General features: G+C 31.3%; 1 protein-coding gene across 1 annotated transcript in view; it reads left to right on the top strand.

Annotated features, from left to right (window-relative positions):
• LOC143240633 (uncharacterized) overlaps positions 1 to 21,673 on the top strand; it is an 89,675-nt gene that overhangs the window by 25,334 nt on the left and 42,668 nt on the right. The window contains exons 5-6 of the mRNA XM_076483386.1: positions 9,379 to 9,495; positions 17,175 to 17,265. Of these exons, the coding sequence (XP_076339501.1) occupies positions 9,379 to 9,495; positions 17,175 to 17,265 (208 nt within the window). The remainder of the gene's footprint in view (positions 1 to 9,378; positions 9,496 to 17,174; positions 17,266 to 21,673) is intronic.

Consider the following 21,673-nt stretch of genomic DNA (forward strand, 5'->3'; position numbering starts at 1 on the left):
TAATTTACTTAAGTTGTGTTAGTTATAATTGTTAGCCAGTTGGAGAGCTGCAATGTCTACTTGTATTTCAGTGGACATGCTTTGCTTATCACCTCTGATGGTCCATTATTAACTTTCTGTTCTCATTCTGTTTATTTTTTTTTTCACTTTTCTTTCTTTCTCAGCAACCAACTTTCCACATCTGGTTGTAGACAATTAACGGTGGTATAGATATGAAACACTGTGGGTTTGATTGAGTATTCACATATGCATTTTTGAAACAGGTGAGGCATATAAGCTGAGATTAAATCTGGTCAATGATTTATCCATACTGCTCTTTAGGTCCTTCTTTAGCATATACCATAAAACTCAAGATTCATTGTAATTTCCCACACTATTGTCTATATCACAGTGTTATTGTTTCTTTTCTCTGTCTGATTTTTATGCAAGTAACATGGACTGAAAAAAAAAATGACATTAGTGTTAGGCCTATTATGTCTTTAACATTACAATTTGTATTTAGTACCTTAGATATAATAACAGTATACCAACCATACTATGTTTGCTGTATCCATTGCCAAAGACATATTTATCAATCTAAAGCACAATCTAAAAGTAGCTAGGATTGTTTGCCTTTGCATAACTAACCCCTGGAAAGACAATGAAAAATTGTTTAAAAAAATAATAATAATAAAGAAATTTTTATAATTGATACAATTTTCTGAATTTGTTTAAACATGTTGCTGGTCAGTATTGCCAACTATCTTTGAAAAGAGCTAAATTAGAACTGAAGTTAGAATAATTAAATAAAGTACCAACTGGAACTTACATAGATATGCAAGCTCTTTTTTGTGTTTGTAAGGATCATCTTTACAAAAGAATTAAAAGTTTACAAGGTATGTATAATAAAATACTAAATGAATGTTTACACGATCTTCAACTACAAGTTCACCATTAAATGCTGAAACAAGGTCATTATAATAAATTTGAAGGATGTGTAATGCTTCCTTTTAAAAAAAAGAAAAGAAAATCTTGTGAAAAAGGGGAGCTACAAATAGCAGATAAACATGTAACACTTGTACACCCACTAGGGACTTTCTTTATTTCTCAACAAATTTTACATTAAGTGGTGCTGTATTTCAAATAATCTAATGGGAATTGCAGAAGTAACTATAATTTTATTGTTTTCCACTGATTACACTATGTAACAAATTTTTACTTTTTTTTGTTCCTGGGTAGAAAGTGTTATTTCCCAATTGCTTATGCCTAAAGTAAATGGAAAATACCTATTTCTCTCTTTAAACATTGCTTTTGTGACCAAGGAGCATATACCGAAAACATGATGGGAGTCTATATTTGGGGGCTGATATGGGAAAGTGATTTACATTACAGTCACAAATCTCGTAAAACTACTCACTTCTAAACATTTCTGTTCATTCTGTAAATCTTGATTCATATGTTCTTTTATTCAGACCTTATGTAAATGAAAATGTGCAAATTTACCTGTTTTTTACATATAAAATAGGTTATTTTCTAAATTTCATCATCAAGGTCACTAAAGCAAAGTTTGAAGGGAATAATGATCATTTTCTGTACTTTTACAACATAAGCAATGAAGAAATAACACATGCTATCCAAGAACAAAATTTATCTTACATAGTGTTATTTGTGATCTCATAAGTGTTGTATTTGTTTGCCTCAGGCTCTAACCACTAAAGCACAAGCACCATTTCTGATATTTTATCTTTTAGATATTTGTATATTGATTCTATAGATTAAATTTTTGACTCGACAACGTAACAGCATGAGGTCAAAATGGGGTTTGTGGTTTAATTCTTTCACAGTGAGCTTTGTATAATATACATGAGTTCATCTACATATTTGCACACCATAACTTTTGATACATGTGTCATTAAAAACCAGTTTATATGCTAATATATTAATATTAGATGTTAACAAATATACATTGGCATAAATTTTTTAGAATACATAAGAAGCTTTGAATGTGTAATACTCTGTATGGCATCTGTTGGTTTTCTTGGTACTGTACTATTTCGAGAAGGAAGTCCAAATATTTGAAATGTAAAATCATTTCTCCATCATAAATATTGCTATAAATTATTAATTGTCATAAAATCTAAAGCTAAATACAGTGGAGCGCGCCATTAAGTTGCGGACCAGTAAACCTCGAAATCTCTTAAGCCGCTGTAGCAAGTCTTGTGAGCGAGGATTATCGCGGCTTACCCTTAATTTAAGAACGTGTAAAAACGCAGCTTACGAATTTAATTCTGGCTTTATAACTTCAAGGGGATATTAAAAAAGGATTTGCTTTAATTTGGGAAATACATAAAATATATTACTATAGAAATCGATCATTAATCTACCTTATCCGCTCTCTATGTCAGCTTTATGGAGGCTGCCATTGTTACCGAATCACACCTCTTCATACATTAAAGTTAATCCGCAGTAAATCCGTGAAAAAAAGTGATAAATAATTAAAGTATTATTTTTAATTTGATAATCCGATATAATGATCACGCAATGGCCCGGATGAGGCTCCTCGGCGGAGCTGTTGGCGACTTCGGCTTTTCAGTCACAAAGGTTTAAGCCGCGGTTGAGCAGGTTGACCCCCCAAATACCGCGGCTTAATGGCGCTCCACTGTAATGTGTTTCAGTATCTGATATAGAGGTGTTATAGATCTGCAGAACTGTGGAATAAATGATACTAGAATGATTACTTGTTACTGGATTATTAATACTAATTATATCTATATGTTCAGAAAAATAATTCCAGACTTGGAAAATTATAAATATATTTTATTAATAATGATATAAATTAGCAACCCAGCTTAAATAATTAGAATTGGTCAGTATACCTATTGCATTTTTTTATAAATGTGCTTATCAAACTTATTACATACAGTACTGGGCAAAAATGTTGGGACAAAGTCAAAAAATTAGATTTCAGGCTACTTTCAAAGAATAATGGAAAGTGTTAGGTTGTCCAGAAATAAATGTTGTTTTTGAACTGTGAAGTTTGTAAAAGTATAAACCAGTGTTGTTAACATGCTTTAATCAAAGTAAGCACTGTTTGCTTCAGCACGCTTTTTCCAATGTGTAATGATGCTGTTTATGTCCCTGCTGTAGAAATCAGAGTTACTATAGTCAATGAACTTTTTGAAAGCTTATTCTGCAGCTGCTGTTTTTGAAAGTGTTTATTGTTCAAAAAGTTTCAAAGTGCTTAAAAAAATGAAAATTTGCAGGAGAAAGTTCTGCGAATACGGTGGATGAGGCAGAACCTCAATTCCCAATTTGTCTAATTTTTGGAGCATCATCCTTGATACGTGGGGACGAGCATTGTTGTGAAGAAGAATAGGGCTCCCTTAATTGAGCAGAGCTGGTTGTTTCTTGCACATCTTTCAGTGCATTTTGGTCAGTTCTTGACAGTATTTGTCTGCTATGATTGTTTCACTTGGATTCAAAAAATTGTAGTGAATGATGCTGGCTGCAGTCCACCATACAATCCCCATGGCCTTTCTTTGGTGAAACTTGGGCTATGGAAAATACTTTTGGGTTGATTTGGGATTGAGCCATTGTGCAGATCATTTCCAATTGTCACACAGAATCCAATTTTCATCACATCACTATCTCTTCAAGAAATTAATTATTTCACTTCTGCAATAGCAGCATAGAGCAAGTCTTATAATGCCAATTTTGTTGATCTCCAGTCAGGTCATGTGGAACCCACTTATCCAAAATTTTCATTTTTCCAGTTGTGCTCAGTTGGTTGGCAATGCTTGATTTTCTTGTGTCTTGTTTTTCTGCAAGCTCATGTACTGTTGTGCAAGTGTCTGTGTCAACAGCTTCTCTAAACGTGTCTTATGATCTAAGGTGTACTTTACAGTGTTTGGGGAGCATCAAGTCTGCAGCAGTTTGTTGGAGAGTCTGACAAGCATCATGTGAAGCTTTTGTGCAGACTCTTTGCTCTGTTAACAATTCTCTACTCATTTTGGGCCATGGCATGACAACAAAACTTTGTATAGTGTTAAACACTGTTTTTCTCAAGGTTTATTTGTGGATTGCTATTAAATTTATTTCTTCTAGCATATACCATTACCACATGCTAGCTTCTTTCTGTATAGTTAAGACACTAAATGTGGTATCATGACAATTATTTCAGACCCTAAATTTGATTCAGTATGATCATTTAAGCAGAACCTCTGTACTGTGTCCAGAAGTGAAATATTTGTATATAGGATTTTTAATGAGTAAGTATTTTTACCCTGACTCATTCAATTGTCAACATGAATCAGTGAAGCATTACTATAGTTTTGAAATTTACATTCTGTAATGGCATGGGAGAAATAACCCCATAAAATGGGAAGAATGACAAAGTACTATCTCATCCTAGCAGTTTTGCTTAGTACCATATACAAATACTGAATATGTTTTTGGTATTAATAGCAGTAAAAATATATTTTTTCTGTTTTTACCTATAAATTAACTAATAGATCCATTTAGTCTCTTGACAATATTTCAAGATTGAAGTAAAGTTTTTTCTTACTACTACATGAGAAAGTATTCTGTTTTCATTTAGTCTTCTTGACACTGTGGATGTGTACATTTTTTATAGTTTTTATTTTGTGCTCAAGATCAGTGGCAACCTTCCTTCTGTTGTGAAGGCTGCATAAATGAAGATTCGAAATATAGGTATTATTGAGTGTAGGTATTCTGCTTCTTTCTTTCCTATTTTCAAATTTACCTGTTACTATTATTATTAGCAGTAAAAATATATTTTTTCTGTTTTTGCCTATAAATGGATTTATTAGTTAATTTCTTACCATTACTAAGCCATCAATTCATATAGTTGTAAGTAATGTAGTTAAATCGTACATTTGGGTTGTATCTACTTGTTGTGTTTCATTTATATTTTCTAAATCTTGTAAATCAGATTCATTATTTTATATATTCAGGTATCATGTTTATTATTTGCATTTTGTTGTGATATTTTTTCTCTCTTTCTCCATAAAATTACATAACATTATATTTCATTGGATATGCTTGGTAAAATTTACATTATTCTTTCCTTTGATGCAAAAGAAATAAACATTGATTAAAAACCTTGTTTTATTGTTATACTTTGTTCATTAATTTTACAGCAATGGAATATTTTCCTCCAAAAAATATCACAAATATTCAGAATATTTTGTATGGTATTTGTAATTTTACGTAATGTGTAGAATTAACTACTCCGAACTACTACTTTTTGATACATCTAGTTTTTCAACATAAAGATTGAAGATGATGAAAATCACCTGCAGTGTTTGTTAATTGTATATTTTATGGGCTTCCACTGCCCATTCTATGTAAATTATCTACAATTACAATTAAAATGCATAGAGGCCCAGCATGGTGAGGTAGTTACGGTGCTCGACTCATAATCTGAGGATAGGGGGTTCAAATCTCTGTCACATCAAACATGCCCACCATTTCATCTGTGGGGTGTTATAATTTTAAAGTCAATCCCACTATTTGTTGGTAAAAGATTAGCCCAAGAGTTGGCAGTGGGTGGTGATGACCAGCTGCCTCCCCTCGGGTCTTAGACTGGTAAATTAGGAATGGCTAGTGCAGATAGCCCTCGTGTAACTTTGTGCAAAATTCAAACCAACCTAAAATACAAAAGTAGTTGAGTTTGAAGTAATATGTTTTTGTCTAGATATTTTTGAAAGCTATGTTATCCACATTTGTAGAATCATTGTTTAAAGTTTGGATTTGACACATTTTTTTTTAAGTAGGGTTTTAAGGATTATGGAAGTGAAATACGAAAGCTATAAGATGAAAAAAATTGTCCTTATTCTTAGCATGTAAATCTTCTTTCTCTTCGACTGATCTTATGAAATCTTTATAAATTCACAGACAACTAGAGGGGCACTCAGCTAAGTGCATACCTCTGCCACACAGTATTGATCATTTTCATAACTACAAAATATGAAAATGTGTTCATATGTTCATCATTATCAATGGACACAGACCATTTTAACAAGACAATGAGGAAGAATATTCTGCATATGTCCACCAAGTCTCTAAAATCTGATAATTTTTGACTGAGTAATTTCTATGTATCACTAAAAGTGTTAATACCCACACCAGCCATTTTGAGATGCATTTTTATTTCAAGTGGGTTTCTTTTAATCAAGAATGACATCACATATTATTGGAACTTCTGGTTTTTGCTAGTTTTATAGTATATGATAACTGAGGTCAGAAGCTTTTGATGACTGTTTTTATATTTCTAATAATTAGATAAAATGTCTCAAAAGCTATGTAAGTAAGTTAATAACCTATGGTTAATACATCAGTGACTTGGTGCTTGATGTTGATAATAGTTTTAATGTTTTCTTAAACCTTTTTGGGTAGTTAAGCACCTTTTTAAGTGTCAAGTTCATTCCTGCATATTAAATTTAAGTAAAATTAACAATTCTGTCCCAATTTCAATTATTTCCACTTGGAATAAATATAGAGACAATATTTTGTTATTTTTCAATGTCTATTTAATATAACTTGCAAAGAAAATGAAAAAAAACCATTGAAACTTACATTTGTGAGTAGTATTTCAAAGCTTAGGTTTATATTTGCAAAGAAACTATCATTCATTGAAAGTATAGTTGTTGTTTTGTTTCTCAAGTGATTTTAATTTTCTTTCTCTGAATTTTGATAGAACAGTCTGTCAGTCCACTTTATTTTATGGATTAAAAACAGGGAATTGAGCAGCTACTAAGGAAAATCAGCTTTTAAAATAGCTGTAGATAAAATGTAAATACTGATGAATAGAAGAGATTACTAACTATTTACATCAGTGTAGAATGAATAAAGTGGTGTGAAATATATTTATCATTTTGTGGGAGAGTTATAAATCATATATCATGCAGAGAACAACAGTGGAATATAGAGGGTAGTTTAGAAGACACAGGGAAAAAGAGCATAGGCCTTGGAATTTGTCATGGTTTCTTTAGATGTTTTTTCCATTCCAAAAATATTTTTGTGTTAAAGTATATTTATTTCAAAGCTATGATTTTTTTTCTCTGACAAATGTCAGATAAACTTTATTAGGTTTAGAAAGTATGATTGGCAACTGCAAAATATTCTGGTGTTATAAGTGTGATCATATTTTTGTCTGTTGAATTTTGTTAATCAACAGATTTGAGATCTTTGATAAAAATTATGTTAGATTTTTTCACATTCCTCTGAGTTTGTCCATTGCCTATTCAAAATCAGAGGCATATAAAACTAGTTTTTCAGATCTATCTCTAATCTCCTACATGAAAAGAAAGTGATAAAAAATTTAACACAATTTCTATTACAAGTTTTAGGCCTATTGGTTTCTAATACATTTCCAGCTTTCTGCATTTGAACAATAAGTGTTATTGTTAAATTTATCATATTTCCTCTATGAGCATAAATAAAAGAATATAATTTATTGAGAAGAAAGAATAGTTGATATATGTAAATTGTGTAACCTAAAGAAATAGAAAAAAACTGAATCAAATTGTATACATTTTTTAAAGTCAAAACTAGATATTGCTTAATTAGTTTTCTAAATTTCATGCAATTTATTTAAGTATTTCTACTATGAAAAGGAAAGAATCAAGACATATCAGTGACACTTAGCCACCCCAGTCCTCTTCACACCAAAACATGTGAAACACAAATTGAATGTGTTCCAAGTTCAAGGTTTATTTATTTATGTTTGTGGTCTGGATATGTAATTTATCAGTTAAGCTTTCAGCTGTGTTTAACCCTTTCATGATGAGTTTGGTATAAAATTCACTAGTGTATACACACATTTGCACACATTAAGTATTTATACTATAACTTTTAATGAAGTATTTTTACTAGATAATTATAATTTTTGTATATTGAGTTTGTTTTGCTACCAGTTGAAGTGCAAAGTGATTTTCATGTTGTGATTAAAAGAAACTATTCTTTATTGCAAAAATCTCAAATATATACATTTATATGTACTTTGTATTGTTTTATTGCTTTGTGATTGCTTTTTGAAGAACTAATTTCTGCTGCTACTATTTATGTCTTTAAGTTGTAAATTACTTGAGGCATGTGGAACTCATATTATGTTACTGAGTTACATTATCCACAGATGTATACCTCATGAAACATTTTATTATTATTATTGTTTATTTTACTTGATGTAATCTTAACTAAAGAGACCTTCAGTTTCATAGTCTATTTACTTTTATAAGTGTAAACAAAGAATCAATATGAAAAACAAACACTAAAGTACTTACCCAGGTTATATTTTTGTTGTGTAAATGACACTTAACCTAACCACATACTTTTTTTTATACTAATGGTAGTAATGCACTAACTTTTTATTTAGTTAAATAATGCACCAAAGAACAGAGAATAATAACATGCAAAAAACAGAAATTCCTCTTAACTGTCACAATATTTCTGGCTTTCTAACTATGAAACAAAAGCTGTTGCAAATTCATCCAAGCTAGTTGTGATCTTTCCTGTGGGAATAAAGCTTGTACTAACTGAGAACTTGACAATTCTCTGTTGAGAACACAGTTTAGTACATCATTTGATAGATGACAGCTTTGACCGTCTATTGATTATATATATATTGTAGAATTAAATGTAAAAATGAAATTTTAACAAATCCTGTAAGAGAAAATGTAATAGGTGAGTATGGCAAGAGGGGACTGATTTTTTGTTTGATACCTCTATGACCAAATGGAATTGAAGGCTGTAAAAATTATAGTTTGTCAGAGCAATGATGATTTTACAATGAGTAATTTGTTAAACTTTGTACATGTTGGAAGTGTGGTGAATAAAATAGAAGATTCCTGGAGAAAATGTCACAGTTCTCTCATTAGGGGAAATTTAGGATATTTTTTGAATATTGCATTATAAAACTAAAAAAAATAAAACATATCAAACTATGGACTATTAGCAATGATTTTATGCTATACTAATTTGTATAAAATAAACAAAAGCCATTTATATTTTGAAAATAACTCAGACATGTAGATTAATGTGATCATTGCAAAAGGTTTAATGGGACATATTTTTCTTGAACTATAATTTAAGTTTTGTAGAAACAGACTTAAAGCATACAATATATATCTAAATTTTTTATATCTATGAATATTAAATGAGATTAAAATTTAACAAAATACTTTCTTAAACAAGTAAGTAATATGTCTAGTCACTGGAAATAATAGTAAAAAATAATACAACTAACTTTCAAGTGTATGTATGTTTTTAATTGTATGTGCTGATAAATATTAAAAATATTTGATGGCAGTTTCTGAAACCAGTGTTTAAGTTACAAAATATAAATTATTTTTGTGTATTAAAAACCTTTCTGTTTTTCAGAGTATTTTGTGAAGCTAATAAGATTGAAGCATTATGTGCAGCAGATTTTGGAAAAGTGATGAAACATGTTTTACCATCTGTTAAACCTCGTCGACTTGGAACTCGAGGAAACTCGAGGTAGAAATTCTTTATGATTTTGTATGTATTATATATAAATTCAAAATAGAATAATTGTAAGATCTTATTAACTTGTTTAGCACTTGACTCTATCTTTTTGTTATCTAGCAGTTGCATAATCTGAACAAAGTCTGTGTGTGTGCATCTGTGTGAAGATATGTATATGTATGTATAATGATTTACCACTTGGTGAGTATACTAATGTTTTTCAAACCTATTGCCAATTACTTATGTTGCCAAAGCTTATTCTTATGTGAATTGTTAGTTTTACGTATAATTTACAAGAAATTGAATTAATGTTGCATATTAAACAGTTTTATTTACTAGCCCTGAAAATGACAGAGAGGTGAAATATTGGTTAAAATAAAAGTTCTCTTTTAATTATATAAAGCGTGGAGGCCGTTTTTTTCTCTGACTATTATTAACTTCTGACTGACAACCTGTTTATGAAGTATTCTCAAAACAGTGAGTAGTCAACACCATTTCTTTAAAACCTTTTTGTAAGATGTCACAAATGCAAATCATCAAAAGAACATCATCACCTGATACTAATGAAAAAAAAAACATTTATTGATAATTGAAAAAATAAGAGGCCCACACTTCCAAATCTGGCTTAAATCCACTTTGTCAAACAAAGTTAGAGGAATTAAATCCTTTCTCAGATGTGTTTTAAATGTAAGTTACCAATGCTACTAGCATTTAAAAGCAACAACATTGTTCTACAGACATATTAAAATAAATGTGTCAGTGAACAGTTACCACAGAAAATGATATAAGATTTCAGATCAATACCATTGTAGCTACATGTAAAAACTCGTCAATAAAAAGATAACAGAAAAGAGCTCAGGACTAATGATAATTTAACCAATAAAGAAATAAAGGGAAAGGTATTTCAGTCTTAACCAAAAATTATCAAGGTAAAAATAGGATATTTTATAGTTTATGCTGAAATTTTTTTCATTTATGCTACATTAAACAAAAATACAACCAAGAGGATCAAAGAAGCCATAAAAATACTTAAATACCTCAAAGAAGAAAGTGCTTTACCAGAAAAATTACTAACAGAGTTATAACCCTTCCATAACCATATACTTCAACCATGTGGAGTTTTTGAAGACCATATAAACAAGATTTACCTTTAACACACTCAACATGGGCTTAGTCAATTTAACAGACCATGTGACTTTTTGTACTTGTTTGAAGCCTTTATAGATTTAGTACTTCTAATTTTCAATATAATTTGTATATCTTTACAAAATTTGGCAGTTTTTCAGATAACATTATAAATCTTTCACATACAAAAAATTGTATATTTTTAATGAAATAAATTTTTTTATGAGTATATTGAATATTTGTTTTGAGTGAGTCTTTGTGTAAACTAAATTTCAAGTTAAGGTTAAAAATACTTTCCTCCCCTCAAAAGTCTCAAATTACCTTTGTGTAATCACAATAATCTGTAAGTAGCTCAATTTATTTTTTTTGGTAAAACCATATTTTACCTGTTCTTTTTACTACTCTGTCTTTAAATAGGATCAATCAATTTGACTGGATTTGAAACCATACACACACACAAAATCTTTTTTTCTCTAAAATGACTATCTTGTAACATGAAAGTATGTTTGTTTATCCTAAGTAGCTTTAAGCTCATAATACTATACATCTATTTATCATTAAATTTTTTGTTTGATTGTCCTTTGATTGCTCTTTAAACCATATCTAACCACAGTTCATGCCAACTGAGTGCATGTGCAGTTTGTATTCCACTATCAAATTACATTACCTACAAGCTACTACAAGCTGTTTGCGTGCTTGTCGTGTGAAACGTTTTTATAATATTATTGTTTACTTTAACTAATCTTAATGTACATAGAACAATTTCTATTTTTACATTTTAGATACTTTTATAAGAATGAATATGAAAAACAACAAATAAAGTACTAACTTGAGTTGTCTAGTTTTTGCTGTCAACTGTCTGACACTTAACCTACTTTTTGTGCTAAATGGTATTACTGCATTAAATCATTTTTATGTAATTAAATAATGCACAAATGAACACAGACAACTAACAAGCGAAAACCTTACAATTTTTCTTGCTTTCTAATTATGGGAAAAGAGCTGTTATAAATCCATCCAAGCTTGGTGTTCTAATTCTTGTGGGAACCAAAGTTGTATTATAAGTGAAATTTATGCCTGGCAATTCAGAACATTATGTAATACAGTATGTCATTTGATAGATGGAAACCTTGACTTTCTATTGGTTAAAGGTAATTGATACCTAAATATAAAGAGAGAACTATTAACCTTTTCTCTATGGGCTCAGTGTAATATATGCAAGCTCATCAACATATTTGGAGTATAACATTTCAAACAGCATTTGTATCATCACAAAATTTGGTATACTTTTAGTGAAGATTACAAGTTTTTTGTATACAGAAAATTACATTTTTTCTGAAATATTTTTGCAAAAGATTTGTTTGTGAAAATAGTCTGTTTTGTTACTAGTCTGAGTACAAAGTGATTTCATGTTATGATTAAAAACTATTCTTCATCCCAGATATCTACAATTTCATTTGTGTAATCTATCAAACCTCCTAAATACAAATTCAAACATTTGTTTTGAGTAAGACTTTATATTTTATTTTTTATACTCTATGTGGGGTCTGTCACTTCACTTAGCTCATAATCTTGACGAAAAAGTAGGAAATGTATAGAAATTATGCTTTTTTTATGCTGGAATGACTACACATTATAACACAAAAATACAAATGTTTAGCCAAAGTAGCTTAAGTCTTGTAACATTATTTGTTTTTTTATATATTTATTATTTATTCTTATACTGACCTTCCAGTCATGCTTAGCTAACATTATGTAACCTGCATTGACATGGTACACATGCACTCATGTTACTTCTCCAATAGTATAAGACTGACCTTTAGTTTTACCTGTCTTGACTGTGTTTTAGGAGACTAGTATTTTGTATTATACAGTTGCATTTCAATTATTATACATTATTTAAGCATATGGATTATTAGAAATAAATTATTAAACTTATTTTTCATGAAGTATAGAACAATTAACCTTAAAGTAAAGCAAACAATTATCTCTTTTTCACTACGACCTTTGAACTTGGTTGCTTATCTACATAGGATTTTAGCCTTTTAAAATTTCAAACAAATTTTGTAGGTTTTATATGCAGTTTAATAATCAAAAAATCATGAATAACTACACTGAATGGAACCACAATGTTTCATTCTGCACATAAGCCATATCTCAACAAAATAAAAAAAATGTGAGGTTCTTATTTTATATTCTAGCTTGTTGATATTAGTAATTTGAGTTCCTAATATTTATGAAAGTGTAGACTTAGTATTTTAACATCATAAACATCTAATTTTAAACAGTTTTATTTTCAACATACCACATGACTCACTAAAATCTGTATTCAGGCATGTTCTTTTGAAATTCACTTTTAAATTAAGAAATTAATCCATATATAACTTTAAATTTGAATTATAATTTACACTTTGGTTCCAAAACTTATTGACCTAAATTTACAAAATTGTAGTTAAATAAATTTTTTAAAATGGTTAAGACAGTTTTTGACAATAAATTTCTAACATTTCAGAAGTTGTAAAAAATGAAACATATACAAAGTCAAGTTTTTTATGAACAATCCATACTTCAACTTAACACTATTTAGAAAAAAAATGTACTAAGTTTCATTCAGAAAAGAATGGGATATCAGTGATATCTCTCTGGTCTGGAAAGAAGTAAAGGAAACATAATAAAAATTTGCTGAATTAGTAACCAGGGGTTTCTTTGCTCATTTTCAAATAGCTCCAATATGAAGGAACTTGTTTAATTGACCAATATGTCAAGTTATTAAATTAGGAGTGTATTATTATAATAATGTTTCAATATGATTTTAAAATGTCCATTTTAAGAACATGGAGCAGTACACAAATAGTAGTTAACATTTTTGCTACATCCATATTTTTCTGCACATTTCACAAGGTCTTGGTGAGTTAAGATTCAAAATATAATTAAATGATTTTCTTATCATGGCATAAAAATATAGCTAATAATCCAATTTTTAATATTACACAAGTTTGGTTCTTAATTTTATCAGACAATATTTGAAAAAATCCTGAATTTCTTAGTAGGATAATTATTAATTTGTTCTCAAGTTATGCCCTTCTCTCTAATTTATTTACCTCCAAATTCAGTAGTGGGAAGTTTAATGTAAGTTACTCCATATAATGCATTCATCACTCTGGCAAAATAATTTTTTTATAGCTTTCACTCTTATTTGCGTACAGAGCCTTAAACTAGGAAATTAGACCCCTCTTGCAAGACCCACATCTTCTCTTTCTGAAATTAGACCCCTCTTGCAAGACCCACATCTTCTCTTTCAGAAATTAGACCCCTCTTGCAAGACCCACCACATCTTCTCTTTCAGAAATTAGACCCCTCTTGCAAGACCCACATCTTCTCTTTCAGAAATTAGACCCCTCTTGCAAGACCCACATCTTCTCTTTCAGAAATGTTTAGTAGTTTTTGAAAGAAAGACAAGATTTGAAGCTATGAAGTGACTTTTATATTACGTTGTTTTCTGTATGGAGAATTGTTTGTTTTGCTGCCAATTTCCACTAATCAACAAGCGTAGTTAAAAAAACTGTGATACTTATGGGACATTATATGCTTTTTTGCATGTTTTTATGTTTTGCAGTAGAGTTAAAGTGTTGTCAGCAGTCAACAGCAAAAAGAAGACCTAGATATCTAATTTTTTTTATTTGTATTGTTTATTTATTATTTATAAAACTACCAAAAATTAAAAAAATTAAGTCAATTTTTCCTAATCTAATCTCATGTAAAAAAGAAAGGATAATAATAATAATACTGTTTTTGTAAGGTTTGCTACGTATTTCATAGTAATGCGATTTTCATGTTTGCCAAGTGATATAGAACTTGTATAGTGCAAATATTATTTAGACAGTTCACAGGGTAATAAACAATAAACTTGAAGTATAAATAGGTGTATACAGTTGTGCATTTTTTATTATTTAGGATAGACAAATCTAGTTTTGTGTTACAATTTGATGTCATTGTAGAAAGAAAACAATAGTAATTTAAATTTATTTGATATTATTTTATGATAGTTATAAGGCTGGTCAAATTGTTGAACTACATTTTAGTTAAGGTATACAAAATAATTGATAAATATAGTTTTACTGAAAAAAATTTGGAATTTATTTAGGATATTTTGGAGATTGTGCAATTGAAATTTGTGATTTTTCAGATGGAGAAAAGTATTTTTGATCTCAACAATAACCCTTAAACAGTAGGAATTTTGTAGGTAGCATCAATGGATGATGGCTGTCGTTTAAGGGCTAAAAAACACTTTGTGCACTCAGAGTAATCATTCAATTTCCTTGACTCTATATATTTGTGGAGAAAATACTTTATTAAAATTCAGATTTTGTGTCTATAGATTAGTTGATGATTACTGAAAGCTTGCCAAATTTCATCGAGATACATAAAACACAGTAATTCTAATATAGAAAACTATTAAGGTTCATTTTGGCGCACAAGCTTAACTGATTGAACTGAGTCTATGGCAAGAGAGCTAAAACTATATTCTTAGGTTACAATGCAATACATTGGAATGCAATATTTTAAAACAAATTTATGTATATGTATAATTTGGAGATTTAAGGAATTAATTAATTAAAAATTAACAGTAAAACTTTTATTGTTTTTAGTTAAGTACAGCCTTTGTATTAATCTTCATCATTTTTCTTTGTATTAAAACGGTTATTTAATTTTCTGTTTTAAAAATTGTTCTTTTACTGGCATTACAGTTTTGGATAATGGGTTCTTCATTTTTAACATGCCACATTTTTAGTTTTTTATATTAACTCTGGGTTGCTGTTATACATTGGTTAGCTCTGTATCATTCAAAAGCAATTTCTTATTTCACCACTAGAGCATTTGAATGTCATAAACTACTTTTTCAGGTGTAGTTTTTACTAGTTACTACTTGTTAGTAGTAGCCTAGTAGTTGCCTTGTTTCATTACTAGAGGGTTTAGTGTTAACTACTTACTGTACAGTAGTGTACTATCAGTGTGAGTGTGAAACAATATTCATGTGTTCCACTACTGGAGTACACCAGTGTTGTCAAACTAATTTACTGGGCAGAGTGTGATGTAAACATTGTGTTTGTGCACCATTACCTGAGCACATTGATTTTCTAACATGGATCCCAAGTAGTCTTCTAGTGACAGTAAAGTGTCCCTTGCCAAGGAGCCCAGGAAAACAATTAACATTGGCACTACACTGTGTTGAGGAGCCTTATTGATTTTTAATGTCAATTCTAAACATAGCTTCTTAGCAAGCACAAAACCTATCCTCCCTTGGGAATACAGTTAATGAAATCTTGTTTCTATGATTATCATCTTTCTTTGTTTCAAGATTTATTATTACAGACTTCATATCACCTGTTATGAGATCGTAAAAGGGTGGAAAGAACTACTAATGAAGAACAGCTTAGCAAATACCATTTGATATAAAGTAGATTAAAAACAATTTACATTGATGTAAAGTAAAAGGAATGATGTGAAAAGTTATGATTTTACAAGAAAATGAGTAAATGTGGCTCCTATAGAGAACAATAATGGGATTTAGTCTCCAGTTTAGAAGACTGGGGAACCAACCAGAGATTTAGGAGTTTTTTTTAGTTGCTTTAGGTGTTCTTTTCATTCCTGAAATCATTTTATGGTAGTTATATTTGTTTGAAAGTCATGGAAATTTTCTTCTTTGACAAGACATCAGGTAAGCCTTATTAGGGTTAGTGAGTATAGTAGCAATAGTGGAATATTCCCATGACTCGTATCTTCAGTAAATAACTGAATATTATTGTGAAACTTAATGTATTCACACAATGCACATAAGTAAAAGAACCTGTAAGGTATTGAGAATAAAGTGTATTTATTACATACAAATTGATTTAAACCCAAGGATACTGTTAAGAAAAATATTGTTTTCTGACTTGACCAGACATCATTTTGAAAGTTTGAATCTTATGTCACATAAGTCTTTGTTGGTTTATGTGGTGTTTGTTTTTTTATGATTTATAGTCACAATTGGCTGAAGAAATATATTGATGAAAATCAATTAAATGATAATGCATATCAACTCTAAAACATTGAAATTGAAAGATGAAAGGAAGTATTTTGATTTTTTTCTCAGAGAAAAGAACCTTACAACAAAGTTTTGAAAATTGTGCTTGATAGTAATAGAAAAGCTTAACTAACTTGTATGAATTTCTTAAAGTTGAAACTAGATATTGTTTAATAAGTTTGGGCTGGTTCTCATGCTATTTATGTATTTTTCTTTGTGAAAAGGAGAAAAAATCAGGGAATATCAGTGATGCACCACCTTTTTGAGAAAGGGTTAGTAAAGTATAGACTAGACTTTGGTCAAATCTTCCAAAATTGCAGTGTTCCCAAATGACTAAAATATTTTAAGATGATGATAATTTAAATATAGAACTTTCCTGTAATTACCCAGTACTTCTGATTAGATATAGATAAAATACCTGCTTGGCATGCACTTCTTTCTTACAGGCTATGTCTTTGAAGTAACATACAAAAACTATAAATGTGTACCATTTATTTAGATACTGTTACTCTGGATTAAGAAAAAAGCTACTTGTGGATACTCCTGTGTTACCCGAGCTGGATATTAGTGGGGAAGTTGACACTGTCAAGGTAATTTTAAAATTTATGCATGGATGTGAAAATACTTTGAGTCATATGGTTTAACAAAATTACAGACTTGATCCTGGTAACAGTTGGCATCAAAACTTTTTGGTAAAGCACATGTATAGATGTATAATATTTCCAAAATACACTTATAATTTGCTGACACTATAGCAATTTCTCAATCTTCATGGTTTCCACTTTGTGTATATGAACATTGAGAACATTTGGTCTTGTCTTTTGTACCACGCTCAAATACCTTAGGCAATTTCTTAGTTGCATAGTTCACCACCAACTTCAGTGCACACTCTGTTTAGATCTGTATGTAAGCACATCATTTCAATATTGTAATCACTTTTTCACAAGGCTTGGCATGACCAGGCAGGTAGGGCACTTGACTTGCAATCTGCAGGTCATGGGTTCAGAACCTCATTACATCAAACATGCTTGCCCTTTCAGCTGTGGAGGCTTTATTGGGTTGTCAATCCCACTATTCTTTGCTAAAAGAGTAGCCAAAGAGTTTGCAGTGGGTGGTGATGACCAATTGCCTTCTCTTTAGCTTTACACTACTAAATTAGGGACAGCTAGCTCAGACAGCCCTCATGTAGCTTTGTGCGAAATTCTAAACATACAAGCAAAATTTTTTTCATGACAAAGCATTTAGCACGTTTCTATCAACAGAAGCATTGTGATTATTTACTATTTACATTATGATTTTTAATGCAGTTGATATTTCTGTGGTTATATTTTTATTGCTATTCATGTATTAGTTACCCCCCAAAAAACAACAACAAACTAACAGTTATGACTTCCTGAGTTAATGTTTCTACTACAGAGATCAACCAAGCATCTACTTCTTGTCCTTCCTCTGCTATTTGGTGTTTGTTAACAGCTTGGGGAAGGGTCATTTTCAGTTGAATTTGTCCATGTTATGATTTGTTGCAAGATGGAGACATGTACATGGACTGATGATGCCTCTCTGGGATGGGGTTCAGGTGGCTTTTGCATGAGTCAGGAATGACAGGTGAGAATTTCAACTTGCTATTTCCAGTTTCTTTTTGTACCTAGGTTAGCCTCAACAGAGGACTATTTTGATCAGCCATCTCCAGCCACATTTCTTCAGTTGGTTACTTGGGTTTGTGAGGTTTGTTGCATTTTGCTCTACTCCTTTCTTGTAGGCAGAAAGGACAGCGAGTGACTACTTTCTTTTTCCTTTACCTTATATTCATGTTGGGAGATTTGCTGCTCAGTTACATGATGGGATAACTATGCCTTGACACACTCGTTTGTTGTATCAGCATACTTTGGCTTATCACTTCCAGGAGGAGGCTTACTTAAATTCTCAATGGATAGACCCTCTTTTGGACCTGTGTGGGTCTAGATTGGAACCTGTGATCACTTTAAACAGATCACAGTTTTCTTGGATATGTATTACTCTCATAACCACCTGAAGTATTTATCTTCAATCCATCTTTTGTCTGTAGCTTATCAACATTCTCCTTTGCAATTTGAGGAAAAGTTTGGGATTTTACAAACATTTATCTCAGTCACGTTGTCTTTTTCCATTCTTTTTTTGGTTTCCCAGCTGGCTTATTGTTGGGATTTATTAGGTGGAGTTACTTTATAAGAAAGGGTTTGTTTACCTTTTGCCATCCTTAGGGAATTATAGGGAGTTTGAGATATGTTAAACTCCCAAACTGATACTGCCTGTTTGCATTATTCTTTATCATCATTGGCTTCTCATCTTTCTGGCTTTAATTTGAGAGTATCAACTTATAGTGTTTTTCAACACCCTCCTTCAGCTCCTATGTTTGTTGGTTCCCATTATTGGGTTCATCTGTGTTCTTGAAGGTCTTCAGTTCAGGCAGACCTTGTTCCAAGATACAGTTGTTCACAGAAGCATCTCTTCAGGGATGGGTAGCTTATCTTCAAGGTCAGGAGTTCTTGACGAGTCTGTCCTCTATATCAGTGTTCTCAAACTTGTATTATATCAAGTAATGGTTCAAAGTCTGTCTCTCTTGAGGGGGAAAATTGTTATGATACATTTTGATAATTCTATGGTTGTATCTCAGATTTCTTGTCAAGGAGGTACACATTCTTAAGAACTTTTTGTTTGTACCTTAGATCTTCTTTTCTGGGCTCATTCCCATTGTATCAGACTTTTTGTACATCATGTTCCAGTAGTGATGAATTTAATTTCAGATCATTTGTCTTCATCCAGCTTGATTCTTTTTATGGAATGGATGCTACCTCACAAGCTTTTTTAGGGATTTGCTCTTAATGTGGATCTCCAGTAATTGATACTTTAATTGGAATTCTCAGTTGCAGTTGTTTGGGTTTCTGATGTTTTGTCCTGAATCATTTGCAATAGATGTGTTGAGTTGTGATGGGACAGGTTTACATCTGTATGCCTTTTCCTTGATTTGGTTATTACCCCAACTTCTGATTGGTTCATTCTTCTCCTTGTCAGGTTCTCTTGGTTGAACTATGTTGGCCATTTCTAACTTTACCAAGATCTTCAGAAACTCAGTCTTCATACTTGGAAGTTCTTTGTTTGACATAAGGGTTTAAATTCTAATGTTTTTCTGTACTTAATCTCTTCATCGACCAACCACAGTTGTTTATAGAAACAAATAAAATTGCAATATTTATCATCAGTAGTGTATTACAAAAGGAATTTATACCTTCTTCATCCAAAAGTATCATATTCTGTTTTCTAACTTGGGTATTTGAGAAGGGTTTTGCTTTGCCTACAGTAGCTTTATTTAAATCATTCTCATCTACTATTTTTAGGTATACTAAATATCTTAAGATTTTTCAACTCCAAGTGCTATCAGGTCTGTTAAAATCCTTTTATATTCTGTGGCCCAAACAACCTTTTCAATTACCACATTTGTTTTGTATGCAGTGTCATCCTCCTTTAGAACCCTTAGCTTTATTACCACTCCAATCCTAATAACTTGTTTGTCTTGTCAGGACCTTCAAGTGCTACATGGCTTGTTCAAACTCATTTAAAGGTACTATGAACTGATTGTTCATTGAGATCCTTCTATTTTCCATTTCTCTCACAAGATGGTTTTACAAGTTGATTCACATGGCCTATAATAGATTATCATTACAGGAGAAGAATCTTTTGCATGTTGCATCTTGCTGGATTTTTCATATCTTCATTTCATTAGTCATCCATTTGAATAGCCCTGTAGAAGACATTGTGCAAGCTGGTATCTTGACTATTCTTAATACTTTCATAGCTTATTATCTGGCAGTTTCCTTATCTGAAGATTTTTTACTACTCCCAAAAGATATTTTGGCCATACCTGTTAGACCTTCACCTGAGGTAATTTCCTCAATCATATACTCTTTCCAGGGTTCCTTTATTTTTTCACTAAATCGCACACTGGGTGAGTGTTGCCCAGGCAGATATGCCTTCTCAGTTTTGTACTAGTAATCACTTTCACTATATTACCCCTTGCAACAGTATTTGTTGAGATGGGGTGTTCTGTTAGACTATCTGAGCATCTACTTAATGGTATTACCTCATCTTGGCCCACAACTTGTGAACAATCATGGGTAAAGCTAAAGGGGATCCTACCTGTTTCTGCCAATCTACTGGTTGAATAAATCATGATTAGTTTGCTTTCAAATATAAAGGGAACTAGATTCATCTATTTTATTCCCCTCCACTCTTACTATTGGAGGTCAGGATTCCTTACCACCTGTACCTGTAGTTTCTAGTTGCTGGGATGTTGGCTAGAGGCTTTTCATACTGAGAAGTCGAGTGTGTTCTTCTACTCTTGAAAAAAAGTTGAAGTTGGGGGTGCTCTTACTAGGATCCCTTGATATTTTTCTCAGATGTAAAAGTGGCACTAGCTTCTTTTTGGGTGTCCTCATAATTCTGGCTCAGATTTGACACGAAGATATCTGGTTGGAGAATATGTGGCCCTTCTATTTGATCATTGTTGGTTTTATATATTGTTTGTGAAAGGTGGTCCAGTTTCTCCTCAATTCTGAACGTGAAATGGTCTCATCCTAGGTCTTTAGTTGAATACAGGTTCCATGTTCTCTCCATAATTCGAGGGGCAAGCAGAATACTTCTTGTCTACTTGGTTGGGGATGAGGATGAATATTCATTACTCCAGACTAGATGAGTTTTGTTTTTTGGTTGATTTGGACACGCATGATCCTGTCATTCCAAGCCTGGAGTGTTGCCTTTTTGACTCCTTCAGGTGGATAAAGTTTATCTATTTAGGCATTGCTCACTTTATTGTTACGATCACGGTGGTGTGCATTGTATCAGTTTATGGCTACAGTGTGGGATACAATCAAAGTACGTGTATATAATATAATATTGTAGTCCAATAGCCTAATCTACCAACATGCAATATAAGTATCACAACCCCTTAATTCTGACCTCTAG

This window comes from Tachypleus tridentatus, chromosome 13 (genome assembly GCF_004210375.1).
Source record: "Tachypleus tridentatus isolate NWPU-2018 chromosome 13, ASM421037v1, whole genome shotgun sequence".
Classification (NCBI taxonomy): domain Eukaryota; kingdom Metazoa; phylum Arthropoda; class Merostomata; order Xiphosura; family Limulidae; genus Tachypleus; species Tachypleus tridentatus.